Consider the following 27,880-nt stretch of genomic DNA (forward strand, 5'->3'; position numbering starts at 1 on the left):
GTTCATTTAATCAAAATTTCGAATATTTCGCTTACACTCCGTGTTCTAATTTGCCTGATATACACAAATGAAGACTTAAGTTTGATGATAAATGTCAATCATGCATATTTTTACACAACTCTTTGTATATGAAATAATAATCATTGAGACTTTTATGAATGCAAAAATTCAAATAGCATTTTCCTGCAATAGCTTTTGCAAATGATTTCCAAATCCAAAGCCAACATATCTACATCAAATATAAAACAATAAGTTTAAATTATAGCAACGAAACTTACAAAAAATCCAAGAAGGAATGTATGAAAGATGAATAAAATACTAGAAGGTCATTGGGGGCAAATGAAAAATAAAAAACGTTAGTTACTTAAGGTTGGATGTCTCTATTGCCTATTAGAATAAAAAAACAGCAGGGAGGTTCTCTTCACACCCAAATAATTTGCATTGCTTCCATGATGAACAGACAGTTTACATCACCCACAGTATTATGATCCATGACTGCACGGGTACCCACAGTAAATGTTCTTCCCACCTCACACTTGATTGTGCGGTCGGATATTCACAGAATATGGAAAAAAATATCTCGGTTACTTAACAATGGGCCAAACACTAAATTTTTTCAATATAAGATTTTAATATTACAAAAAACAAGTAATCAGGGATGAAAACACTACAATGACATTTTTCTTGGGTCAGGTTAGTACATTGTATTGTGTGACTAATTGATCTCTTGGATTAGAAACTATTTCACATTATGTCTTGATGTCTCCAACCAGCATAATTTTTCTCAAAGCCTTAAAATTCTCTTGAAATTTGATACAAAAATGCACTTGGCTCTTTAGGCTACGAGTGACGAAGTCCTGCTCACAAAACTTTTTGCATGTGGTGGTGGACAGGGCTCCAAATTCTTGTCTCATTTGCATTTTGAGTTCCTGCGGTGATGATCGTGGAACTGTATTGATGCAGTTACCAACTCTTACCACCAGGGGACAGTAACTTGCTACTTTTTCGTCTTCCGCCTCCGCGTCCTTTCCCCCGAAACCTGTCCTCAGTGCACCACGAAACAAATGAATTCCACACCCTGATGCAATATTCAGTTCACCCCACTTAACATGCATGGATTTTTTTCTACACTTATGCATGTATCAAGTAGGTGAAAAGTGTGTTACACTCCAACTGTCAGTTTAGCTCCTAGTGGTCCTTAAATTATAAATACCAAAATTGTTACACAGGATGCATTGTTATCAATGTTTGATAACATGAATTAAGGTGAACAAGATCACAGTATTAGTATCGCTGCAAATATTTTAAAACTGCTTTCAAACGCGCGTGCTTGTATTACTGTCCATCCTGCCTAATCACTATTTTATGTTTTTTTGAAGAAGTCAAAACTGCATTGTTTTTTTTCCAGATAAATAATTCTCAGGGGGGCAGAATTTCCGGTGCGCCACAGCGAGAACGACCTACCTAACCAACTGTGAGAACAACAGAAGGCAAAGGAGTGAGAACAGATGGTGACAGGACTGTATCCCTCACCACTCGAGCTGAGAATCAGTGTTTACGTGACAACAGCATCCTTTCTGCAGTAGTCTAATCGTTCACTCTGATTGTGGAGATGAGTAGTGGTCATCATACGTCAGTGCTACTTTCCTGTCAGTGCTACCCCATGATACATGGACAGAGGACACAAAAATTGAGAACTTCAGTAAGAAACAAAATGGGCACCTTATGCTGAAAATATCTCCGGTTGTCCCTTAGTCTGGCGTATAAATATCAGTATTTTGCCATAATTCGGGCACATATTCCTTATCTTATTTTGCTATATTTTTTCAGCAATCAAATAACTTGTGTCCGTAATCCGCGCACGCACGCACGCACGCGCGCGCGCGCTCGGCACACATACACACACAAGTTTGTTATCATATCTTTATGGGGACTCTCCATTAATTTCTAGGGGGAAAACTAATCCCAACATGGCGTCCTTAACCTCTACCCAACCCTATCCTCAACCACAAGCAACCAAATAAAATACGAGACTTTTGCATTTTCACTTTTTTATTGCATTCACAGATCTTGTGGGCACCCGGAAAATGGACCCTATAACGTCAAAATAACAATTCCTTGCTGTAGGCTACTACTTATTACTTTATATGTTTAACCATCATTCACAAAAACGCGAACGTCTTCGTATTTAATCTATTATTTTAACAGAATGGGTCTGTTTTTCAAAGCATGCACAAAACCTGCAGAACTTTCTGCAGCACTTCTTGATCGCTTGACCATGTGGCAGATTACCAGAGCTCCAAAGAGCAACATCTTCTGAAGGGTTTAAACTGGCGTCGCTGACTGGCGCGCGCACCCTCGCGGTTCACCACAGGGCGTATTCATCCGTGCTTCAACCCAGATTAAAAGAGAGGAAAAAAAACAGCGTTAGGCCGACGAATTATTTAACTGTCTGCAGATTTAGCAAAATGTTCTGGTTTGCTACTTTTAAATATAGCTAAAATCGACATGAATTAAATGAAAAAATGTTTTAACATTTTCGTGAGATACAGGCACTATTGTTGGAGCATGCGGCTGACGCGCATTGAGAAGCAATATACATTATTTGTCTTCATGTTAATCTGTTGGCCTTGATCCAGTCATATTTAAATGCTGATGAAGAGGTTGGCCAAATGTCATTAAACGGTTGTGTGAAATAAGTAGGATCGACGACTTAACATACAATTGTTACTTAGCATCTTACTAATAAATGATAATGTATGACTTTATTACGATAATATAATAAATAATAATGAAGGAATCATGTGTAGCAATGTATTTAGTTAATATAATCACTTGAATGTTTGCAGTACTTGTTAAACTTCATCGGCACGAATGAAATGCTCAAAACGTTAATGCATCTCCCCAAACGTGACACGGTGTGTTGTATCCCTCCACGCAAGCAACAAATGCGAGGCAGCTCCAGATTGGTTAAAAGCGGCGTGCTGTTTGCCTCGCCCAATTGAGTCCCACCGCGCTTTATATCGGACTCACCGATGAACTAAACCGAAAACTCATAGCGGTGCCTTGCCGGAGGAGCCCCGCCTACCCTTGCCAGCTTTAGGGCGACTTTCAGCAGTCTGTCTCAGCGACTCAGTGTGCGCTGGTGGGGCGCAGTGAGCTTATCCGTCTTGGTGTAGAGTTGCGTCGGTGAGCTGAGTGGAGGAGCCTCTCTCTGTCCAGCAGCAAACAGAAGAGTCGGGCTTTGTGAGTATGGCGGTCGAGGAGGAAGGTCTTCGGGTATTCCAGAGTGTGAAAATCAAAATCGGTGAGTGGAAAGCCTATATTCCGCCTCTTTACACTGGCGTGTCGGAAAGCATCGCTTAGACCCCGAGAGAGCGACCGAGTGCTCCCCAAGGATATTGCAATGCAGATCACATACAGATTGTTTCTTTAAGGCAACGCTGGATCACCCCCCAGTTATGAGGCGTTAATCGTCGTCCATGCATGTATTAGCCGCATCTCATATGGTGCTTTACACATAAATCGGTTCATCTGGCTGCAGGAGTGTTGGGATAAACGGATACGTTCGTGGATGCGTTGCTGGAAATGTAGTTGTGGTATGCAACGGCGCAAAATGCAGAATGGTGCACGCCGGGGCATATGTGATTCAGAGATATGCCAAGCCTGGGGAAGTGGCCGTCTTGTGCAAACAGCTGCCGGACCAGATGGCTGAGGGACTTTCTTTATCGGGCCACTGGGGGTGGATTTTGTCGATGCTGCGCCTTTTTCCTTTCAAACGCTGGCTGATTGTCTTGACATAACGGAGCTGCTGTTCCCTCGGTCTTGGTTCGTTGGAGGTCTCCGGGGGGGGGCGTATGGGGTGGAACTTATGTGCTTAAGACTCGTATGGGGGGACGAAATGTCGTTTGCCGACGTCGATGCTCTGATCACTGCCATCTGCATTGCCTAATCGTTTTTTGAATTCATTAGTTAAGAGTAATTACAGTGAACTTGATCCCGCTTTTCTATGCATGCTCGTAAAGCTGTGTAGGAATCTGGTAACAAACATCGGACCTTTGATCTCCGGATAGGCAGATGCAGACATGTGGAAACGCGTGCGATTAATTCCCGGCGTACAGGCGTTGGACCGTGGAACATTTCCATCTATTCATTACAGGTGTCCTATTGTGACGTCCCAATAACGCATTTATTACAGGTGTCTGAACATTGCCTTGAAATGGGAAAGCAGGATACCTCATATAATATTGTAAGTGGGATTGTCTGGTTTTGAGTCAGACAGTGATTTTTTTTAATTTTGTGTGTGTGTATATGTGTGTCGGTTTCACTATTTTGATCTAAAAATGAATCAGATTTGAGAAATCAGCCTGCCGATGGGGGCCACCATAAAACACAGCATTCCGGATATGAAGATAACCGGGGGTAGTCGTTCTTTACATCCGATAAGGACCCTGAGTTGAACCTGATGTTTAAATGCCATTACCTTTCTTTGTACCACTTGTACTACTTAGGAGAGCTTCGGAGCTTCGTTTGTAGTTTTTATTATTATTATTATTATTATTATTATTATTATTATTTTCTAGGCACCGTCCCTTGTAATTTCTATGTTTACAGGAAATTGACATTACAATTGAAATACGGTGAACATGACACTGTCAGTTAACAGCCCGTATAGCGTCGAATTAGTATTACAGTTGGATACTGCAAAGACGTTAACTGTCGTTCTTGAGAGACGGTCTGCAAAATATATTTGCAGATAGAAAACTAGTGTGATAAGACTGAAACATTAAAACCGTAGTAAAGAAATGTGGGCTAAAGCTGAAAGAATCAGTACCGTGGAGAATTACGGGAGACCACAGCAAACCTCAGTAAATAATACGTTACAGATGTGGAGGGTGACTGAAAATGATAACAAGCGATAATCTTGTGATCAGTACCTTGACTTCTGGATATGGTCCTGTTTTTTTTCTTCATCTCGTTGCTATTTCTGTTCTTTTCGCCGCTTGTCGAGTTTATATAGCGGCTGGTCATTTCTTCAACATTGAGAGTATTTCAGTTCACCTGCCACAAAAACCAGATGCACTTTATTTCTTTCTTTCTTAAGCTGCAGTTTCCACCAGCGGGGTTTTTTCAATGGTGAAATCGAGTCTTCGTGGTTTAGGATGTGAATTCATTAAGTTCCCTTTTGCGGCTCATCACCTGCGCCATGCGCGGTCCCGCGTAGTTGCAGTTGAACTGGGACGCACTCCGGAAGTCAGCGTGGCCGGCGTTGGGACATTGAGTTATTTCACACTTGAATGGCGAAACGATTGCACGACATCCGCACACTTGTGTATTTATCACAAGGCCGAACTGTCTTAAAAACCTGTAATATTGTCACACCGGTTATCTTGAGCATGTGTTAATGAGTGCACTGATTGTTTTCCCACGTTCTCTGCTGATGCACAAAGATGCCACAACAGTAATCACACATGCTGTTATTAAAGCAGACTCCATAATTATCATGCTCAAACACCTGCATCTTCATAGTAACCATGCATATGCATATTACTATTGCCGATATTGTAATCAGACATAAATATCGGTCTGGCACTTTGAACTTTATTTAATTGTTAATTGAATGCGGGTTTAGGTACAGTCACTGTTTGGGAGTCATTGCATGCTCCCCACTCATATTCCCCAAAGTCTGTCCCTTTAAAATAGCACGCAAAATAAGTGAATGAAACAGCTGAAAGGTAAGAAAGAAAAGAGAACTTTATACCACAATTTGCAATGCATATACTAGGAATGGCTTATTTTAATATGTGCTGGGGAAAAAAGTTAAGATGAGGAATTCTGGAGTTTTATATGGAAAGCAATATTTAGTGATCTAATCCATAAAACCACACGTGGCTGGCAGACTGTGGCTTTGCCATCATTTCTGTTCTGGTGTGCCTATAATGTTGTCCTTCTGGAAGGCCTCAGAGCCTGAGGCTCGCCTGATGCTCCGTGCGAGACTGGAGGGATACCGTCTTGGGTAGCCCTTGGTATGCAGAAGTTCGTGTCGAGTCTGACAGGGTCCAGTGCGTCAGTCTGTGTGAGGGTCGCTCTGTGAAGCGTAACGAGTGCTGCATGTTCTTCACGGTCACTCCTGAAGCCCACATGTTTTAAGGAAAGCTTTGTTGGGATGTGGAGGCTGGGCCTATGGACCGGAAACAGAGGAAACTTGAGACTGCCTCAAACTTCCTGATTGGCTGGATGGACTACAAAGACATTTGTCTTTTTTTTTTGTCTTGCTCAGCAACAGATTAATTCAAACCAGTTAACTTCATTTTTAGGCTGGACTTGCACAAATACACGCTGCTCTCGTGGTCTCCCTTTCGCCGACGTGCTGACGTTTTCGCAGCAGCTGTTCTGTCCGAGCCTAGTGGCAAGTGGGGGGGGGGGCGGAGAGGGGTTTCCTGTGCCGCTTGGAAGCAGGGGGAAGTGTGCCTTTGACGGCAGGAACGGTGTCAGAAACACTGCTGCCTCCTCCCGCTCAAAATAGTCTCACCCAGAAGCCTCATTTGTAGTCTTCCAGAAGTTCCCCAATGTTTACTCGTCCTGCTTTAAGTCATGAGAGGGGAAAACTTTTGCCATTGCAGACAAAGAATTTTTTTTTCAGTCCAACTATGTTACCTGTATCAAGAGCAACTTAGTTAAAGTGGAAACAGCTGTCAGCTTCTCAGGTCTGGATACTGGCGTCTTAATAGTACATTAATCTGGACCACAGCAGCAAGGTTTAGAGTTCAGTGCTAAAAATAACCATCAAGTCTATCCAAGGCACAATTTCTTTAATCAAAAATCAATCAATTTTTTTCTACAGCAGGGTAATGATTGGATCTTCGGGCATCTCCATTTGTGTAACTGTGAAAGTGGTTAGTGTGTTACTGCCTGTTTATGAGCATTTTTGGACAATGACACAGTCTTAACTGATAGAGAGGGCCGTCTGTGCCGCAGTGGTGTTAGCAAAATGGCTGGCAGATTGGCATTTTCTGCACTGTGAAGGGACATAATGAGGATCTTGGCTGTTTTATGGTGTGGTTCGTGAAAGACTAGAGCATCTTTCGGCAGTGGATGTGATGCTCTCTTTGTGAATGCCGGCTGTAAAATGACTTGTGCCCTGTAACCCCAAAAGAACTTTCAGTTCTCACAGTGACTAAGTCGCCTAGAAACGTTCCACAGCCAGCAGTGTCCTGAACACACCCCCCCCCCCCCCCCCGCGATGATGTGCTCGACTCTGCTCCCCCTTTACCCGCAGCTCACTTTACTGCTAATGACCCACTTTGCCTGCTGATTTGGGTAGTCACCTTATTAGTTTCATTCTACGTCTAGTTTAGCTCTTGTTACTATATTGACACTCGGCATCCATTGGAAACTCAGCCTTGCCTAACTTATGCAGTACACCTTGATAGCCACGTGTTTGTAATGTGCTGCTTGCCTCACTTCGGACAGAAGTGTCTGCTACATAAAGTAAATGCACATATAATGATCCCACCCCACCCACGTTTCGACGTGTCTGCTTATACCCCACCGGCGCCTGATGTAATCAGCTTGAGAAGTGGTGTTGTTTACATTTGGAGGCGGTGTGCTCCTCATCGGGTACTCAGAAGTTCACCCATTCAAATCCCAGGATCGGCAGAGTGATGTCATTGTCAGGCCCATGAGCGAGGCCCTTAATCCCCCCCCCCCCAAGTCGCTCCAGGGACTGGCTGACCCTACTTTCCCAATCGTACAGTGCTCTGGAAAAAAGTGTTTGGTAAATAAATAAACGGTAAATGAGCATGTGAGTATTTCCTGAAGCTGTTCCTACGAGCCGATTGCAAGTGAAAAGAAGGGAAGGAAATGGGTCAGGAGGCGGGTGGTTAGTGGCTGGGTAGGTAATGAAGCCTTGGTAATTAACTAGCCGTGCCTTGGTGAGCGGTCGTTGGACTGCTAACGTGTCCCCCATCCTCATACACCCACCCCCCCCCCCCCCCCCCCCCCACTAGGGGCGGCAGTTGTGAATTATGTGATCTGACAGTGCGCTGAAGCGCAGATCCTGTGTCGTCGTCGTTGCGGAGATGAGGCCTCATGAGGAGACACGGCTCTCCGGGGTGTTTTGCCGGTGAATCCGCATTTTCCTGCGGTGGCCATTCGGGATCTGTGCTGTCAGGGCTTTTCTGAGTCACCCGCATGCATCCGGCCTGCCGTCTCTTGGTAATGAGCTTCCCGCTAGAGCTGCCCGTCTCTCTCTCACGGTGCCTTGCGGACCAGGTGTTCCGTTTCGCTCCCCACCAAACTGCAGGCCTGTCAGGGACGGAAACCCTGCATTCATCCTTCAGCCTCTTCCTGCGGGGGAGTGTCTTAACAGCCCCCCCTCCCCCACCCCACCCCCTCTCTCTCTCGCGCGCTCTGTCTTTCGCTGGCACTGCTGCTCAGAAACTTACAAACTGAGCATCTTGGACAGGGCTGGCATTCCATTGCCATGACCTCATTTCCTGTTTCTGCTCTCCAATTTTCAAATATAAGTAGCTTTATTGGCAATACAAGGGAAGGGTTTGTTTTGCCAAATTGTCTCCGCGCCACACAAATACAGTAAATGGAACATAAATTGTGATTATTAGGTGCACGGATATATACAGTACACTGCTAGCTAAAAGTGATAATTAAACAAATCATCAAAAAATTTTATATATACACAACAAAGATTAAAAACATCTTTACTCAGTTGTAGCAAAGCCCAACGGATCCTTTTCTCAGTACAGCTTTGGTTCAACTGCTTTATTGTTTTAGCAAAAGTTTTTTCAGTAACAGTAATGACAGGACTAGTTAACCGTGATATTAATTTTGAACCTTGGAATAGCACTTTCAGATATATGACTGCATCAGCGAAGTAAACAAGCGACAAGATGAAAGGCTCAAAGGGGACAAAACAGCCGACTGTGATTTTCGGGGTTTTGCTCTGCGTCTCCTTGCCCGGCCCCCCTCACGGAATGTAAATGCAGCATCCCGACGGTCTGCTAGGAGGTAAAAAAGCGCTGGGGTTCTCTTGCCTTGGTTCTGAGTGGCAGTATCATGTGAGATTATTACCCTTTTGAGGCTGATAGGTTACAAATGCATTGTTGTTTTTTCAAATTTTTTTTTTAACTAAATCTGATCTTCCTGAAAAGCACAGAGGTCTTATGACTGAACGTTTTTCTGCTTTGGGGCTCTGTACAGCAGCTGATTGGAGTCTTCTTTTCTTAACCGCACGTTACTGGGAGTCTGTGAGGAATTTTCATTTCTGTTATTTCTATATTTGACGTTAAAGATTCATGCACAGATTCTCACTCTTCTCACTGTTAGCTTTGTGCGACTTCAAGCTAATTGACCACTGAATATTATTATTTTTTTGTTTTCGTTACGTGCTTTATTCAGTCAAAGTTTCAGCATTTAAGGACCGTTGGAAGATGACAGGTTTGAAAAAGAGGGCATTTCATTTCTAATATACAATCTACAAGCAGCTTTCAGTGGATGAGTTAGCCTCCTCTAATGGGGATGACTGCATTTATATGATACATTTAATCGAACGCAGTTCAACAGTAAATGCTGGAGAAGCCATGCAGAAAGCCGGCCCTGTAATCTCACTGCCTCTTTCACACTTTCACCATTCTTCTGCCATTCAAACCTCACTTCCGACACATTTTTCGTTTTCATGTTTTATCTTTAGTAGAGGGGCTTTTGCTCTAATTTCCTCTTTTGATTACATTTTGTCAGCCACAGGTCGTCATAAACAGACATTCTTTATTCTCCCTGTGTGTGTGCACACATGTGTGTCTGAGGTTTCTGGTGAAGGCACTTTTAAGGAGTTTTGGGGGCATGGAGCGTGCTTGATTTTTAAGTGTGTCACTTTTATTATGGAGGATTATGGGAGTGTTGCAGTTATCGATGCTTCTAATAGGTGACAGCAACGGTGGTAAACCCCCCCCCCCCAACCTGGAGTCTGGCACTATTGCCATTTCTGCTGTATCTCACGTGCCCCTCCTTCCCCCCGGATGATCACACTTGTATGTACCTGTGCCACACGCTCACTACCTCTGCACACGCCGGTCCCGCCCCGTTTGCGGTGGGTCATATGGCGGCGGTATGCGTGTGGGAGCGCACCCTGGGTGTGCATGCACACACTCTCCCGCCGGCTGTGTCACAAGGTGGAGAGTGGGCGCTTATAGCATTCTGACTAACGAAAAAAAAACACATCGTGTTCTGGTTCTGTTTTATTGTAATATTAGCCGACTTGGGAAATTAAGGGAAAGAGAATGAGTCAGGGTACCCTTAGGCGGGGAGAGACGGACGGACGGAGGGAGGGAGGGAGGGTGGATGGATAGATAGAGAGAGAAAGGGATCGTTTTACGTCATCCTGTGTGTTTTTTAATCCATGACCTGGTATAAATTCAGACACAATACACTGTTTGTAACTGGCCTCTGTATATTTTAAGGTGAATTTTTCACTTGGTAAAGTAGTTCAGGTGCAATGAATGACCCCCGCACACACATTCCCACACACACTCACACTTTGAATGGTCGTGACTGAGCGCTAACAAAAGCTGAGAAGGGGTTTCCTGCTCCCCGACTGCCGCCAGCACCGTCATTCATAAAGGGACCGACTGTGACATCGGCCCGGAGGCGGTGCAAGCGCACACAATTCTGTCTTTCTTATTCACTATTTGCTGGAAGTCCTTTTAAGCACACACACACACACACGCACGCGAGCACACACTGCTGTTGTAGTTTCTTGGCGTTCCCGGTTAGTGATGGTACTCCCCAAGAAGGCTTCCTGTTCTGCAAGCTGCCCCACATCACTCAAAACAGGAAGCCCCTGTTTTATGTATGTCTGTCGCTATGGCGATGGGAGGCTATTCCCGCAGGTCACATGGCGCTCTCTCAGGACTGGCTGTAGTTAGTAGAGCGCGGGGTGATGGTTGGGGGGGTTGGGTGAGGGCGGAAGGTGTTGAACAGCGAATCCCGTCACTTAATTTCCATTCATTCGGCCGGAAGAGCAGAGTCACAGTGAGGCCCAGTGTCGGGAAAGCCATGCCTGCTCTTTTTGGGCCACCCCCGGAGAATGACATCAGAATGTTTTGGTCAAATTTGATTGGTTTCAAATCAGATTCCTGCTGCCAGAGCCAATCAGCTCATTTCCTCATCTGAGACCATGAGAAAATGAATGAAAATCTTGTCACCCACCTCAGATTCCCATACCCCTTCAACTTCACCTTTGTTTGACAGCCTGGCCCTCATTTTTGGTTGACTTTAATTAATATTTATTTCTGTTTATATATGTCTTTACTTTACTGTTTTTGGAACATTTGTCATATACTCAAGCTCAGTAGCTTAATATCTCAGCTTTTGCCCATTAATATAGTTGGCTGGATATTTACCTGTAAATTCATCCATCCATCCATCCATTTCCCATATCTGTTTATCCAATGCCTTTCCAGGAAGCACATTAGGAGTGGGTGCCAGTCCATTGCAGGGCACCCTTTCACACGTGCACATTGTGGGCAATTTACAGTCACAGATTTGTCTGTTTTGTAAACTGTGAGATAAAACCGGTGAACCCAGAGGAATCCGAACAGGGAGAGAGAATTCAAACTCCGCCCACTCAGAGCTGGAATTAAACCATATGCCCTGGGGTGATAACCTCCATTTGTGATGTGCAGTCTTTTATCAATTCTGTGTCTAGGGAAGGTTTTCTTAATGGCTTTTTTTTTTTCGGTGGTGGGGGCCGTTTTTATTTCTATAGTTGTCTCTTATTCACTTCGGATATTTGTCTGTATTGTCTGTGCGGTCATTTTGATGCACGGTCAGTTTCTTGAAGGATGCGTCTTATAACTTGTTTCTCTTTCAGCCTCATTCTTTGTCTTGTTTTAGCTGCTCATTGGGAAACAGGAGACAGAGAACAGATGCTAGAGATCAGAGGTCGCACTTCCTGTTTTTGGTGTTTCGCCTCGTGGTGAGGCGTTAATGTTGCCGCAGTTTACCTCCGAATACCAAGCTCATGCATATGTGGGGGTCTTGCCCTCGTAGTGAGGCGGGTACTGCCTTTGGCCTAGTCTAATTTACGGACCAAATTCTGTGCCAGCATACAGAATTATTCCATGACCTCTCTCCTGGCCTTCCAGTGCAGATTTAGACAGTGGACATGATCCACCAAACCTGTTTCTATTCTGCTTTTTTCAGTCACCAAACATCTTACCATTTAGTTTAATGTAACCTGGTCTTTTTAGTGCGAGAGTCTCATGCAGTGTTGCTTAATTTTAGCAGATTGTTAGAATACGGCTAATGGGTTAATGAGATCTCTTAACATCAGGTACGTTATTGTATGGTGTGAATTTGAAAGGGAGCAGGGCGCCTTGGAACTTAAGAAGCGAACGATAAGTACCTCACCTTATCAGTTATGTTCTTTGAATCGAAGCATTTAACAGAAGTGTAGGTTCTGGGATGGCATAATAGACCATGACTTCTCTGGGAGTTTGTCGTCACCTAAACCAGCCTGGCCTGGGGGGTTAAATGTTGAAAGTCATTGATAGACGTGTGCATGTTGTTATGTGAGTCGTCTGGTTGTGGTCTCGTTGCTTTGGGATCGTCATATAATTATATCTGGAATTTTATAAGTGTTGTTAGAAGCGTCGTGACCTTGTTGGAAAACCTTCTGCTGTGTGACCTTGAGTGTCAACAGCCCTCGTGTGACTCGGTAAGCCTCCGTTTTCCCGTTAACGACAAACTTTCCATGGATGTGGGCATCCTTATCAAAGCGTGTCTGCATTCCGTTTCGTGCGGCTTGTTGTAGGTTATTGTTTGCAGTTTTGCGTGTGTTTGTGTGTGTGTCATTTCGTCGACTGTGTTTAGGGAAGTCTGGCTGGCGGAATGGTGACGAACACATAAGAATGTGGTGAAGTCTTTTTGCATTTATAACTGGTAGAAGATGGAAAGGAAACAGGACCCTTGTTTTTTGGTCCAGTTATAGCAACCGCGTAGCCAGCCGGGGCTATGGTGATACAACACTCATCCTGGCAAGAATAGGGCAAATCAGGGCATGTCTAAGCCAGACAGAATGTCTATCCAGGGACATATACACATTCCCTCAATGAGTTGCCGCCGACAGTCATTCAAGGGAACGACTCTGAATCGCTGGTGCGAGCTGGGAAGTAAAAAAAAAAAAAAAAACCCAAGCAAACTGGGTGGAGATGTAACCAGTAACTACATTGCTGTGAGGCAGAAGTGTGTCTCACCAGTAGCTCACACCCTCCTGCTTAGTAAATACATGAACCCGAAGAGTTTTTAAATGCTAGCAGCTGAGAAACCAGAATCACCATCCCTTTCAATATTCGGGCGACAAAACTTTGCTCTGATGGTCTCCTCAGAGGTGCGCCGGTTGTCGCTGTATGGCAGTGCCTGTCAAAGACTACCTGCTAGTAGGGCCGTGGTTGAATTTCTTTGAGTAGAGCTTTCCTCCAGCTGTGTTTATGATTCTTAGGAAAGCTTTACGGTCTGTAGAGTGATGAGGAGTGGATGGTCCCGCCAGCCACCACCACAGCTTGTGCTGTGGGACAACACAATGAGAAAAGGGGGGATTGGCCGTCGCTGGCTGGGGTTGGAGGAGGGAAGGGAAAGGGTTCAGAGGACTTGCTTAAAACATGGGAATGGCCAGGAAGTACAGAGCTAATCTGTGCGTGAGCATATGTTTTAAGGGTTTAGCGTTTAGGGATGGTGTGTGACTCAGCATGTCTGTGTCTCTCATGACAAGGGCACTGGTTCAAGTCCCACGGTTGAATTCCCAGAGCGAGGCTCCAGGGATACCACGACTTCCTGCTTTCTCAAAGAATTGGTGTCACTTTGGCTAAGACACATCTGCTAAATAGATAACGACTAGCCGTTGATGATTTCAGATTCTGTGTTTCTTGTAAATTTCTTATAAATTTACTAAAAACTGTAAATCTGAGCATCTGTGTTCAGTTAAGAGGTGAGCAAGAATTACAGAGGACATCTTCAAAGGAGGCATCTAGTTTTGAAAGTTTGGTATCACTTTGGGTGCATCCTGCTGTGTGTTGGCGACTGCCAAGAGTTGTTTCCTGCGTGCGCCCATTGTTCCCGGGATAGGCTCTGGTCCCCCCCCGCGACCCCAGTTGGGACTAAGCGGTTACGGTGATGGATGGATGGATGGTATCACTTTGGTATGATATTTTGCTATTGTAAATTTGTTTTGTTTTCTGGTAATATTGAGATCCTGAGGAGTTTGCAGGTAGACTATATGTGATGGTGTACTGCCCCAAGTCATAATAGCAGTGTTGCAAGAGAACCATCAAATCTCTAGCAGTGGTCCATGGCAGGATGGTAAAAATGGGAGAGTGAGCAGAGAAGAGGCAAGAGAATGGAGCTCATGGAGCCCTTTGGAGCTCATGTCAGGAGGAACCTGGAGAGACCCTTTTTATTAGTCTGCGTCAGAGCTGCGCTTCATATCTTGGGAAGACATGTCAGACCCAGGGAGAAAGAAAATGCCCAGGAAGCAAAACCTGCTTCAAAATGGAGGGCTTGAGAGAAGAAGAACCGGAGAAGCAGCTGGAAGCAGTGACAAGGAAATCAAGAGCGAAACTGACCAGAGGGTGGGGTACGGGGCACTTACTGAAAATAGCTTGTCAGGTACCGGAGCAGGTGTGGCTCAGCTTATCGCTGCAGTTTCTTTAACGAACCTTGTTGCCATGGAAACGCCACCGAGGTGTGGCACTTACAGCGGCCCGTTATCCGCTTTCGCGCATTCAGTCAGTCGAGAGGCACTGTTTGGTGCGTCGGCGGTGCGGGTTTGAAATGAGTGTTATTTTCGGTGCGGTGATGACAGACAGCTGTGGACCTGCTTGGGTCTGTGATGTGGTCTGACTCGTACCTGACTCTGCGAAATAGGCCTCGTTTATCTCTGTCGCTCCCAGCAAAGACCGCCTGGCTTGAATCTGGCGTTTCATCTCGGCTAAATGACAACATTTTTGGGTTCGCGTCCTGGGCGCAAATGAAGGTCCTGCATTCATGTCTGGGTGCCACAGATGCAGAGCTGGCCAGGTAGCCGCCAACGTTGGACTTCCTACATGGGCATGAGCAGGACTCAACCAAGGATCTCCAGTTCCTCAGCCTTCCCCTCGTTGCCATTGTCTGCGATCATTCATCAGTGTTTTGGGTGCCATAGAGACTGAAATGTTTTCTATACCGCAAGCTGGTGTTTTGGTGTCAATATTTAGAGTGTTAGGCTAGTGGTTCTTAAGCAAGTGGATGAGGGTGATTTGGTCTGGGGTTTGCGGGGGTGCGTTGGGGGGGGGGGTTATGATGGGGGGGCACTGATGAAAGGGGATTGTTGACATGCAGAGGCAGTAGGTGCTGGTGCAAACAGGCGTAGGCAGGGTGCTGTCATCCTCTACACACGCAGAAGAAGCTCTCACCTTGACAGGGCGAAGCTGAAGAAGCACATTCATCAGCCGCACGTTGCCAATTCTCAGCTCTGTTACCCCGAGTGTCTCTCCACTCACGTGTAGACAAGCACAAACCTCCATCCCCCACATTGTCGCGTTCCTCACGCGCCGATCACCGACAGGCAGTAAAACGGCACAGACAGGCGCTCATCTTCCAAACAAGACAACAAACAGAAAGTAGGTCACCGCCTGTTTTGAACGGCTCCCAGCAGAACAGAACTAGCAGTTAAACGAATCATTTCAGTCCGAGATCAGAAGGGTAGGATTTGCGGGAGAGGCGAATGAGATGAATACAAGCAGCAGGCCGGAATGACAGAGGTACAGATGCAACAGTAGGGCTCTATAATCCTAGAGGAGCACAGTGGATGTGAGGAGCAAGACTGAGGATCCTTAGATGACACCTTCTCCACCCTGATGCCACAGAGGTTGGGTGAGATGCAGACACTTATGTACCTTCTCACAGCTCCCATAAACATCTAATTCTCTTCCTGGTGTTCAGTGTTCTTCAATAACCAAGTACAACCCTGTTTCCGAAAAGCAGGGATGCTCAGTAAAATGTGATTAAAAACAGAATGCAAAGATCTACAAATCACATTGACCCATATTTAACTGACAATAGAACAAAAATATAAAAGAATATATCAAATGTTGGAACTTTATTGTTTTATGACAAATACGTGCTCGATGTGAATTTGATGCCATCGACCTATTTCAAAAATGTTGGGACAGGAGCATGTTGACCACTGTGTTGCATCACCTTTCCTTTTAACAACTCTGTAAACGTTTGGGGCCTGAGGAGACCAGTTGCTGGAGTTTTGGAAGTGATCTTGCCTTCTCTGAAAAAGACAAAGTCTGGATGACAGCATATCTTGCTCCAAAACCTCTATATATCATTCAGCATTAATGGTGCCTTCCCAGATGTGCCATGGGCACTAATGCACCCCCACACCATCACGGATGCTGGCTTTTCAACTGTCCGCTGATAACATGCTGGATAGCCCGGAGGATGCGGCATGCATGATTTACAAAAAGAATTTGAAATTGTCAGAACACAGGACAGTTTTCCATTTTGCCTCAGCCCACCTTAAATGAGCTCAGGTGTCGGTCGCTTTTCTGAATCATATTTACATATGGTTTCTTTTCTGAATGCTAGAGTTTCATCCTGCATTTGTGGGTGAAGCAACGAACTATGTTCAGAGACGCTGGTTTTCCGAAATGTTCCTGAGCCAATGCGTGATTTATGCTATAGAATCGTGTGATGTCTGTTTTTAATGCAGCGCCGCCTGAGGACCCGAAGAGTCTTTGAATGATATTATGTCGCGTAGATGATGAAATTCCCAAATACTTTGCAATATTACGTCGAGGAACATTATTCTTAAATTCGTTGCACTATTTCCCTGTGCAATCTGTCACAGAGTGGTGAACCTCTCCCTATCCCCACTGCATAGGGACCTTGTCTCTCTGGGGGGCCCTTTTTATATCCAATCATCTTACTAACCTGTTACCGATTAACCTAATTAGTTGTGAGATATTCACCCAGGTATTTTGTTTTTGTTTTTGCATTACTCGACTTTTCCGATCTTTTGTTGTCCCAACTATTTTGAAATGGTCGCTGGTGTCAAATTCTAATTGACCGTATATTTCTCATAAAACAATTTCTCAGCTTCGGTTTTCAATGAAACATGGATTTATATGATTTGCATATTATTGCGTTCCGTCTGCATTTTACGCAGCATCGCAATGGGGTTGTAACCAATTAGCAAATCTCGCTTGCATTTTATAACACTGGTGAAGGGCTGGTCAAAGAACATGTGTTGCCCTTGGTCAGTGGCATTCAATTTTGTTCCTGGCGCCCCCCCCTGCCAGAATAATTCCATCCCAATCCTACCTTAATCAGGGTGAGGTGCTCCTTAATAGGCTAATAATGAACGTGACGGGTTGGAATTAAAACATTCTGGCAGAAGGTCTTCCAAGAACGATCGAAACCCACTGGCCTATGCAGGCTTCACCGCTACCTCCCCCCCCCAAACTTCGCCCTCCCGTTTTACTTTGTTGCCTAATGGATTGACCGGCATCGTGTGCATATAATATATGTCATATTTCAACACTGTACACGTCAGAGTTATATAAAGCTATGATTTTTTTTTCCCTGGGAAAAAATGTACTATTTTGGCATATAATGAATAAAATATTGTGTTTGTCAAATGGCGGACTGGGGTGAGCCCCAGCGCACGCAGCAGGATATGGGGGGAGACGGTGCTGTGGTGCCTGTCAGCGTCAGAGAGGCCCCCTGACGAGCCGTGGGTTTGTCCGCCTCCGCGGGGCCAACGGCACCTGCATCTCTGTCTGTGCAGGTCCGCGTGCATGGCAGCCGCGCCCGGAAGCTGCAACTGAGTGCACGTATGTTAATGCGGTTGCAGCGGACTGTTGCTGCACCTGCTGGTCTGTTCCCTCCGATCGGTCGCCTGCCATCCTGTTTATTCGTCTCGACCATCGGTTGGTCGGTCCGTCACATTCCTGGGTGCGGCTCAGTATGAAGCCCAGGTTCTAAAACATGGGGGGGGGGGGGGGGGCATCACACATCAGCTGGGCCCCTCCCCATAGCGCATGCCTACATATACGCCAACAACCAACACCCCCCCAACCCTCCAGAATCTTCGATTGGCCCATTTGGACGAGAGCGACCCCTGGCCGCCCACTCATGCGATTCCCCTCGTTCGTATCTCCACAGGTGAAGCCAAAAACATTCCACCATACCCAGGCCCCAACAAGATGAGGGATTGCTACTGTACTGTAAACCTGGACCAGGAGGAAGTGTTCAGGACCAAGATCGTTGAGAAGTCCTTGTGGTAAGTGCCTGGCCCACTCCGCTTTCCCAGGGTCTGATACAGAAGATAGTCTCCTGGGTTGGCCAACTGTTCCTCAGATAGATGTTCCTCACCGTGTTCCTCAAGACTGTGCCAGATAGAGCGCAACAAAAAGTAACAAGATAACATCTTTGTTTAGTCTGTCAGCATTTATGAATGAATCCCAAATTCGTCTTGTGTGCTGGACTCTTAGTAGCTCGTTCCCGTCTTAGCTGGAGTTAGGCTGACCCGACTCCACCCTGTTGATACTGGCAGCTCCTTTCCCAATGCCTGCCCCCTTCCCTCATTCACCCCCCCATATCCAGTGAAAGGGAACGGATAGCTGCCAGTGGAAGAGGTGGGTGAAAGTGACATTTGGGTGACCAGCATGCTTGGGCCACGCCAAGTCCACATGTCGTGCGGACGTCCTCCTGGGCTGAGATGAGGTCGCCTGTGCTGAAACGAGACCATGTTGAAATGAAAACTTTCTGAGAATCCTCAGTGTTGCATCCACTTGGCTGAAGTTTTTTTTTCCAAAGCTTTACACTTTTGACCCATTTGTACAGCTGGATGTGCCTCGCATGCAAATTTGGGTTAAGTGCTTTGCACGAAGGTGTGACGGCATAGTTACTCCAGGAAATTTCTCCAGCAACCTCAGTCATGCCTCTTCCCTTTGTGTTTTCCACAAACGGTCATATTTACAGCTGTAATCTTCATATAATCCCTAATTTTTTTTGCTTTACCCACTCCAGTCCGTTCTACGGCGAAGACTTTTACTGTGAAATCCCTCGGAGTTTCCGTCATCTCTCCTTCTACATCTTTGACAGGGACGTGTTCAGGAGGGACTCAAGCATTGGTAAGAAATGCAGTGTGGGCAGCCTGTGTATTGTATTGCTGAAAAAATGGTGGTTTTGTTAGCTTCCATCCATCCATCCCTCCTATCTATCCATCCATCCATCCATTTATCTATCATCCATCTATCCATCCATCCCTCCTATCTATCCATCCATCTGCCCATCTATACATCCACCTTCCAGTACAGGGTAACCAGGGTTTACTTTATTTCATGAATGCCAGTTTTCAGCGCTTGGTATCTCTCCTACAGTTATTAATATAAAATAACTCGCCTCAATGTTTAATTGAAATTGAGTATTCATTTGACAAAGATTAGATCGGTGAAATACTTCAAAGATGCTGAGCATACATTACAGTATGAGCTACTGTGAGTTTGCACTTAAACTACAGCTGGCCATCAACCTTGAAATCCATGCTTATTGTCTGTGACAGGAAGAGGTGCGGGTTCGAATCCGGCCTCCACTCTGTCTGCGAAGGCTGCATGGCAAAGTTAGGCTAGCCTTGATGGACCGGCATCCCCTTGCACTCTGCTGCCTGGGACGGGTTCCAGGTTCCCCCATTATCCAACCCCCCCCCCCCCAGGGAAGCAATTGAAAGCTGGATGGATGCAGAATTGCTTCACTTCCTGTTTTCTTTCCCAAATGATCCATGACTGAGCTCCTTTCCCTTGTTCCATAGCCTAACCCCTAACAAGCTCTCCACCTGCTTTTGACCTGTTTTGGCCTTTAGTGGGGAGATCTTGCTGCTTTGGTTCAGCTCAAGCAGAACATCGGATCTATTTTTTCCTGCCTCCCATTCTCCCTAAGGCCACTGTTAAACTCTGTATCCCCGGCCGGACGTTGTAACCGCATGCCTGTTAAGCCCGGTTAGCTTTTGGCTATTGTTCCGCGACACAATCCACATCTCTTTTAATGTCAGGCAGGGTTAATAATTACATCGGGGTTAGTGCGGACCAGTCTCCTATCTTCTGGCTGTGGGCTTATCCCCATCTTGTGCTACACGTGTCACCGTGCTGGTCCTCCATGTCATGTGCTGGATTCTTCATTGATGTGCTGTGTAGGCTGAAGCCAAAGACCAGAAGGCACCTGGAGAGGGGGATTGTGGGATTGCCAAAAAGGGGTACGCTGTTATAGGGAATGGCAGATGTTCGGGGTGGGCCCAATAGAAATGGGGGGCTTGTTCATGCATGTATAGTTGTGGTTACCCAACTGACAAGACAGCTGAGGTCTCCTTTCTGTCAGGGTTGATGGTCATCACTGTTTTATATGCTGATTTTGCATAAAGCTAGAGGCAAATTCCGATTTCCACCCTTCTTAGCTTGCGTAGCATCGTCTCCTGCTAATGCTAATTCACATTTTGCTCCCAGCCAGTGAAGAACACCAAAATCCTGATACAGGTGTGTTGGAGCTGGGAGGGAGGAAAAATGTGGACCTTGTGGGGGTCCCTGAGGACTGGGCTGAGAAACGCTGTTCTAAGAAAAAGTCCTTTTTCCTTAACACCCTTTACTGGTATAATCTGTACTGGTATAATCTAATACAATTCACTGACTTCCAAGTGAGCCGTGCGTGGTTCGACAATTCAGGATGCGTTATCTGCAATCGGTCGTGAGTTCAGATCCCAGGGATTCCTCCATAGCTGTTTTAACTCTGCTTTCTCAGAGGTATGTCACTTTGGATAAAAGCGAAAAAGTACAATTTAAATGAATACTCACAAACATAAAATTCTAATATGTAGTGGACTTAGTTTTAAGAGCCTATATGAAATGACAGGCAAAGGTAAACAGATATGCCAGTTTGGGTCACTTTGAATAAAAGCGTTTAAGGAAGTAGCAGGCACAACGTCGTCATTTTTGACTGTTAAATCAGTCGCGTTATACGGGTTTTTTTTTGATGCATTAAGGCCTGGCAGCAGTTTGGTAAACAGGCATGTGGATCCCACATCCGGCATCCTTATCCATTCCCCCCCTCACTCGTTCTCTCTCTCTCTCTCTCTCTCTCTCTCTCTCTCACACACACACACACATAATAATTTTTAACAGTGTTAATGTTTGTGTCACATTGATTACTAGATAAAGACATGGATTATTTATTATTTAGCGCAAACCAAACTTAGGCTGTTTTTCAGCCATTTTGACTATTAGAAAAGTAATGAGTAATGTTCTCATTCTGTGCTGCAGCGTCGTCTGAGTATGTACAGAAGATTGCAGGCCACTGTTTTAGTCTTCTGTGATTTGAAACAATTTTTCTGCATACATACAGAACATTATGGCATTCATGTCAGTTTTATAAATGTACATGTCATTCTCCATATTTAACAGACTGAAATGATCTTGGCAGTATGGGTGGGGCTGCCCAGGGACGGGGGGAGGGGGTGAAATCCCACATAATGAAACAATCCAGAGTCCCATTCCGTAATGACTTACCTTTGGCTCATATCTCAGCAGTGGTCTCAGTCTTATGATATCCCAGATAGTCACATAATCTCACACAGTGTTTTTTTTTTTTATCTATGTTAAGGGAAATTATTTGACAGTAGAGACAAATAGAAGGGCTTTGGAATTTTCCAGGTTTTGGTAGAGAGATCTCATCTCTCAGGCTGTGCCATAGTCCTCTGCTTCGATGGGACGAGCATCACTCGAGTTGCCCGTGGGGTAGTATTGTCCAATTGAAGGCAGATTCCAGAGTATTTATGGGAGTCATCGCAGAAATGCATCTCTGTCAGCCTACTCACTCTAACACTGAGCACCATGCTGGTTATTTATAAACCGACTTTGTTCAGTCCGGGCCTATACTGGTGGCTGTGTTTTGTATCCAGTCAAACTCCGTGAAGGACAAGTGCTAGAAAAATAAAATGCCAGTTGAGCATTAATCATTATTACCTGTATTTTAACGTAATTACCTCTGTGCGAGTCGTGAATTGAATTTTACAGCCTTAGCATTAACACTGGCCTGCTGCATGGTTTTTTTGTGTCAGGATATCTGATTATTTTATTACGCTGGAGTGTTGGACAGCAAGCCAACACGTTTGAGGAAAGTTTGAGGGTCTTTCCTGGCATGTGGCAGGATGGGAGAAGACGACTCATTTCGGCTCATTATGCTTGAACTGTGGTTTATGAGCTTCTGTTTTGTTGTGGCTGCCTTGGAACCAGCTTTCCCACAGTTTCCACAAGGAGGCTGCTACTCAGCAAGCTTACTGTAAATAGCCAGTCGCTTAATCTGCATGACGGATCCGGTTCTGATCCACGGCGTTGGTACCGCTCTTCCTGTGTTTTTCTGAGGGAATGTTGGCTTTGGGGGTCTTTTCTCCAAGCCTGGCTCTTTCTGTCGTGGTTATTTATATTCCGGCCTGTATTGTTTTGAACCGCTGCCGTTAGCGGCTGCTCCACTGTTAGCATCAGCTGGCGTTGCTGCACCGTGTGTGTTTTCTGGTAGGGCCCCCATCCATATTTACAGTACTCACGGTTATCGCGCCGGTGGATCTCAAGGACGCCGGAGTGCTTTCTCTGAGGGCTTCTCCAGTCAAGATCAACCACCCCAAAGGACTGATTTCTTTATCGTAGATGCGAGGCCTAAGGTCTCTGGTAAAACCAATCACGTCTTTGTAAATATCATGAACCAAGATGGCTGTACTAGAGTGCTAGAGTGAGGAATCATCTCTGCTACCTGCATTCAAAACAAAATTCAGTCACCGTTGGCAGACCGAGGCTCTGAATGAGGCTCACTGGGTGAACAGTCTGACCCAACTTGCATGGAGCCCTAGTTACTGAACCCTGGTTACTTTTGGTTAACATTTTTCACACTACGCTTCGAAAAAGCACTCTTCACTGCTCACACATGTAGATTTTCAGTGCTTTTTATCTGTTCTCATTTTCTGTAGATTGTGGTCAGCAGGCCCATTACTGTGAGAGGCTAGAGCCTGCTAGCAAGGCCTTTGTTGGTAGGATCAGAATTCATAGTTTTTTTCTTTTTTCTTAGTATTTTTGTCCTTTTTTTTTCCTCTTGGGTGTCTAGGTTGCCAGGATTCGTTTTAATGCTCCACAGCAACATCGTTATTTGAATTTTACCTGTCGTCTTTATCGTCATTGTGTTCCAGCCATTTTTAACCAAAATATGACTGGCAGACATTTTCCCAAACCCCTTTTTTTTTTGCTAAAACCTCTTGTTTGTGAAATACTTGTGTCTGGCACATAAACCAGTTAAAAGCTATCCCCTTGAACCAGCAACAAATGCAATTCCGTTTTTTTCTGTGGTTGTACACATGGTCCTAATTTCCCCAATTATTGCTACTCTGGTGTTGATGGTAAGGCAACGTCGGGACTGCGTGGGCCCTTCATATGCCTTTTTTTTTTTTCATCCGCCTGCCTCGACTCGTTCTCATTGACCTTGTTGTGTGTTTGCTAATTTAATCATCGAAAAAAAACAGAACTTCAGAAGCTTGCACAGCCCATGAAAGTACTATGAATGTGGATGGATATTAAGCAGCTAATATAATTAGCACGTCTCGTCTCAAAATCGCTTGTTTTTTGGCAATGTTCCATTTCCAGATTGTGTGCCAACCTGTTTCTATGCAGGTGTTTTTTTTTTGTTTTTTTTAAGCATGGTAATTGCCCCCCCTCAGTCAGACTGAATGTGCCGCGTGATGCCAGGGAACGCTGGCCGCTCCAGCATGCACGTGTAACTCATTAACGTGAAATGCTGAGCACTGCCGGTCCTCGAGATTGCTGTGCCGAGGCCTCCAGGCAGGTAGGGGGCAGACCTGCTTTCGACATGCTCGTTGGCTCGCGTTCCTCTTCCGACTGTGAGGTTAATCGCGCGTCTGGGAGCTTACGGACTCTGCTGATTTGCTCTTTCTCTGGGGTTTGCCGGGGGGGGGCAGCACTGTTCAAAGATGAGCATAAACCCAAAACCCACAGTATGAAAAAGATCTTGGGATGCTCCTCTGTTCTGGCCAGGAGATTCATTCTCTTAAGCCGCAATCAGAACATGTTTTATGGTCATTATCGTGCTCATTAGAAGAGAAATATATTGATGATGTATGGTGACCTTGCTGGCTGCCTCAGACCAGCTGGGGTCTCAGCCTGAACGGGCACTGGATGCCCATGAAAACTGCAGGCCCAGGGTCATACAGAGATGCATTAGATCAGGGCAGATCTGAAATCATCAAGGCCACAAATCTGTCAGCCAAGAGAACCTGTTCACATCACGCATCTACCTTATAGTGTGATAAGGGAGAACAGTGCGCTGGAGCCTGGTGTTAAAGCACTTAGTGCATTTTGTTATTTACTACTTGTATAAATAAGCATATTGTGCAGGGGGTGTTGTATGGCTCAGAGGGTTCAGATGCTTTGCTTGTAATCAGAAGGTCACCAGTTCAGATCCTAGGGCATGTCTGCTCAGAAACATGAGCTGCCTACACAGATCTCAGTGACATCAGTCTTGATACCAATTTGGGTCAACCCCCCCCCCCCCAGGTAAGGTGGCTGTGAAGAAGGAGGACCTGCAGAAGTACCATGGCAAAGACAACTGGTTCCCACTGCAGCCAGTCAGCGCCGATTCAGAGGTGCAGGTGAGCCCCCCTCGCGCTCCCATTCACCCCTGACTGTGCAGTCACTCTTAGCACTGAATGCAGGGCTGTTCCAGTCTGCCGGTGGCTGGTGTAATCCAGTACAATGTGGTACGCTGAGCTCCAAACCCAACCACCCCCCCCGCCATCATTCCGGACCATGTGTTCATCACAAACAGCAACTCCGAAAGATCTCACAGCAACCGCCGCTTGGCGTGCGTAGGCGAAAGCGATGCGGTTGGCAGTTAGCAGGAATACTGAGTTACTGGGTTACCTGGCTCATCAGACAGCATCCTCCCCTCTCAGGTTACCTGAGGTCACACCCATTACATCTCACGGTCTGGCTCCCCACCGGCACCAATCTCCCATCCACAAACACGGCCACGCCGATGATGCCGGTCTCAGACACTGAGGTTAGGGGTCTGATGACCATGATAAGGTTTTACCACAAAATGAGACCATGGTTCTCCATCTCTACCTCTCCCACACACAAAAGGACTTCAGAATCCTTTTATTTGCCATGTACAAAAAGTAAAACTATGTAGTTTTGCTGCAGGTGATGTATACAGCAATATATAACATACCATGTCTGTCTGAAGAAACAGAATAAAAATAAAAGAGAAATATGGCACAAAACCTGATAATAAATGAGCATGTCAACATTCACATAATCAGATTCTGCTATTGATCTGTACACGAATAGTTCTGTAATTGCAATTGTAATTGTAGTTGTAATTTCCACACTAATTACTTTACAGGGGAAGGTCCACGTCGAGCTGCGTCTGAGTGAGGTCATCACAGACAACGGCGTCGTCTGTGTCAAGCTGGCCACACGGTGCGTGTCCTCTCTCCGGAAAGTTCCCAGCGTGCAAGTGCTCCCCCCACTCCCATTCCGGTGGCTTACTTTGACCCATCTAAGCCAGTTGCACCAGGACCCGGTCGTGGGAGCCAAACCCCCCCCCCCCCCCCCCCCCCCCCCCCCCGCAGGCGACGACCCAGATCGCCGTGAGATGTTCTAGCATGGGATGGAAGATGAGAGTTCAACTGCAGGCCTCAGCGGAAGGGATAATCTGTGTTTTCCTGTGCTCACATTACAGCCCAGCCAGTCAATCTCTGTTTACCTTTTACTGAATTTTTTTTCTCTCTCTGACCTCACATCTCCGTACAAAATTTCACAGCTACATGTCTGGTCTGGTTTTCATCCTATTTCCTGGTCTTCCACTTGTAACTCATAATGGATTGAAACCAACCGAAGGTCTGGTCTGACTGCATGACTTTCTCCATGTTGCTATTCATATCCCGACCTATTATGGTTTTTTTTTTTTGTTCATGAAAAGCCTGAAACCGGAAACACGGTGGCGAAAGGTATCTGTGAGCACAGCCGATCGCTGGGTGTGCCATTGCTGGGATGGCGCGATCGCGGAATGATGACAAAGTGGGAATTTTTGGTGGAATTACGTGCGTGACACCTATATAAAAAGCTGCTTTTCAAGCTACAAGTTTTATTGTAATGAATGTTCGGAGGAGCACAGTGAAACTCTGGGGGGGGGACAGGTACATGAGGGGGGGCGACAGGACAGACAGCAGTGTGATAAAGCAGTGTTCCCAACTCGGTCCTCAGGGACCCCCCAGACGGTTTAAGTTTTTGCTCCCTGCCTGACAGTCCACATTTTTGCTCCTTTCCAAGAACCGGTTTGAGAAACACTGTGACAAAGGATTAGACAGCACCTTTCCTAAGAAATAAATGAAAATAAAGCACAACTGTGAGCTTTTTTTTGGAATCAAGACCTGGAATACCGGTTTTCGCTTCTCTATAAGTTCTGTATATGGTGTTTCACCCCTGCTCCTCTGGCTCCATCCAGCAAACTTGAGAAGCGTGAACCTCTTTGTCCATGAAGGTGGACTGATCCTTCCTGGTGGGAAACTGGGATGTGAACGGCGAGAGATTCCTGTCTTGTAAGGGCCGGTTCCGGCCTCTGTTGTCAGCCTTCAGCTCCTCGGCTGGATTTGTCTGTCCAGCGGTCTGTAAACGGGCCAGGCAGGGGACACGCAGGGAGAACTGGCTTAAGGAGGAGGAAGTGCTGAAAGGATCAAAGCCGATTAACACTCAGCTTGGATGTTTTTTAATCCTGGCTGCTTGTAGCCCATGCTGCACTGGGGCTGTTATAATAGATTATACCTCAGCCCGTGAGCGTGCCGTGGTGTGACTTGGTGCAGCATTGTCTCCAGGATTTCTCCATCCATCCATCCATTTTCCAAACCGCTTATCCTACTGGGTCGCGGGGGTCCGGAGCCTATCCTGGAAGCAATGGGCACGAGGCAGGGAACAACCCAGGATGGGGGCCAGCCCATCGCAGGGCTCCAGGATTTCTCCTTCCAGGGAAATAAACGATACACATCAGGTCATGAAAACAATAAAAACCTGCGACTTCAGGACTGTGGCTAATGTTTCTTGCTGGGATTTCAATACGTGAAATTTGGGTGGGGGGGGGGGAAAAGGTGTACAGCCTTCTGAGCTCAGAATCAGAAGGTCACCAGTTCAAATCCCTTCCTTTGCAGAATAGTCACGCCTCTGTTGTGCTTTTCAGCGAGACCTTTAAATACCCACCCCCCAAAAAATAATAATCTGGGGTGCTGCACTGACTCTCACCTGTATATATACACGTGTTTGTTTCGAAGGAGAGCATGATGGGATATGCAAAAACGAAAGCATCGCTGTGTGCTTGTGCAAATGCCGAATAAAGGATCATTTCATGAAATGGTGGTGGGGTGGAAATGCATGGGATTGAACCAGCTCTGGCATTCCACTGCGTGACATTTTTTCTTTTTCTCGCCTTTGTCTCTGCAGTGTGTTGGAGTGTCAAGGACTGCCAATCGTCAACGGGCAGTGCGACCCATACGCGGCCGTGTCCCTGCTGGGGCCCACCAGGTCAGGGTCAGCTCGTGTCAGTCTGCTGCCACCCCCTGGAAGCCTCACTGGGCTGTGAGTCACATGACCTCCCCCTTCCTCTCCGTTTTCCAGGTCGGAGGCCAAGAAGACCAAAGTGAAGAGGAAGACGAACAACCCCCAGTTCGAAGAGGTCTTCTACTTCGAGGTCAGTATTGACGGACATGCGCTTCTGC

General features: G+C 45.9%; 1 protein-coding gene across 1 annotated transcript in view; it reads left to right on the forward strand.

Moving 5' to 3' along the window:
* Window positions 1–3,109: 3,109 nt before the first annotated feature.
* The window catches only part of rasa3 (RAS p21 protein activator 3), a 37,978-nt gene continuing 13,207 nt past the window's right edge, over window positions 3,110–27,880 (forward strand). The window contains 7 exon segments of the mRNA XM_048972637.1: window positions 3,110–3,307; window positions 18,226–18,343; window positions 19,093–19,196; window positions 24,666–24,760; window positions 25,516–25,592; window positions 27,606–27,686; window positions 27,780–27,852. Coding sequence (XP_048828594.1) covers window positions 3,253–3,307; window positions 18,226–18,343; window positions 19,093–19,196; window positions 24,666–24,760; window positions 25,516–25,592; window positions 27,606–27,686; window positions 27,780–27,852 — 603 coding nt within the window. The 5' untranslated portion in view covers window positions 3,110–3,252.

The sequence above is a fragment of the Brienomyrus brachyistius genome, chromosome 1 (assembly GCF_023856365.1).
Source record: "Brienomyrus brachyistius isolate T26 chromosome 1, BBRACH_0.4, whole genome shotgun sequence".
Classification (NCBI taxonomy): domain Eukaryota; kingdom Metazoa; phylum Chordata; class Actinopteri; order Osteoglossiformes; family Mormyridae; genus Brienomyrus; species Brienomyrus brachyistius.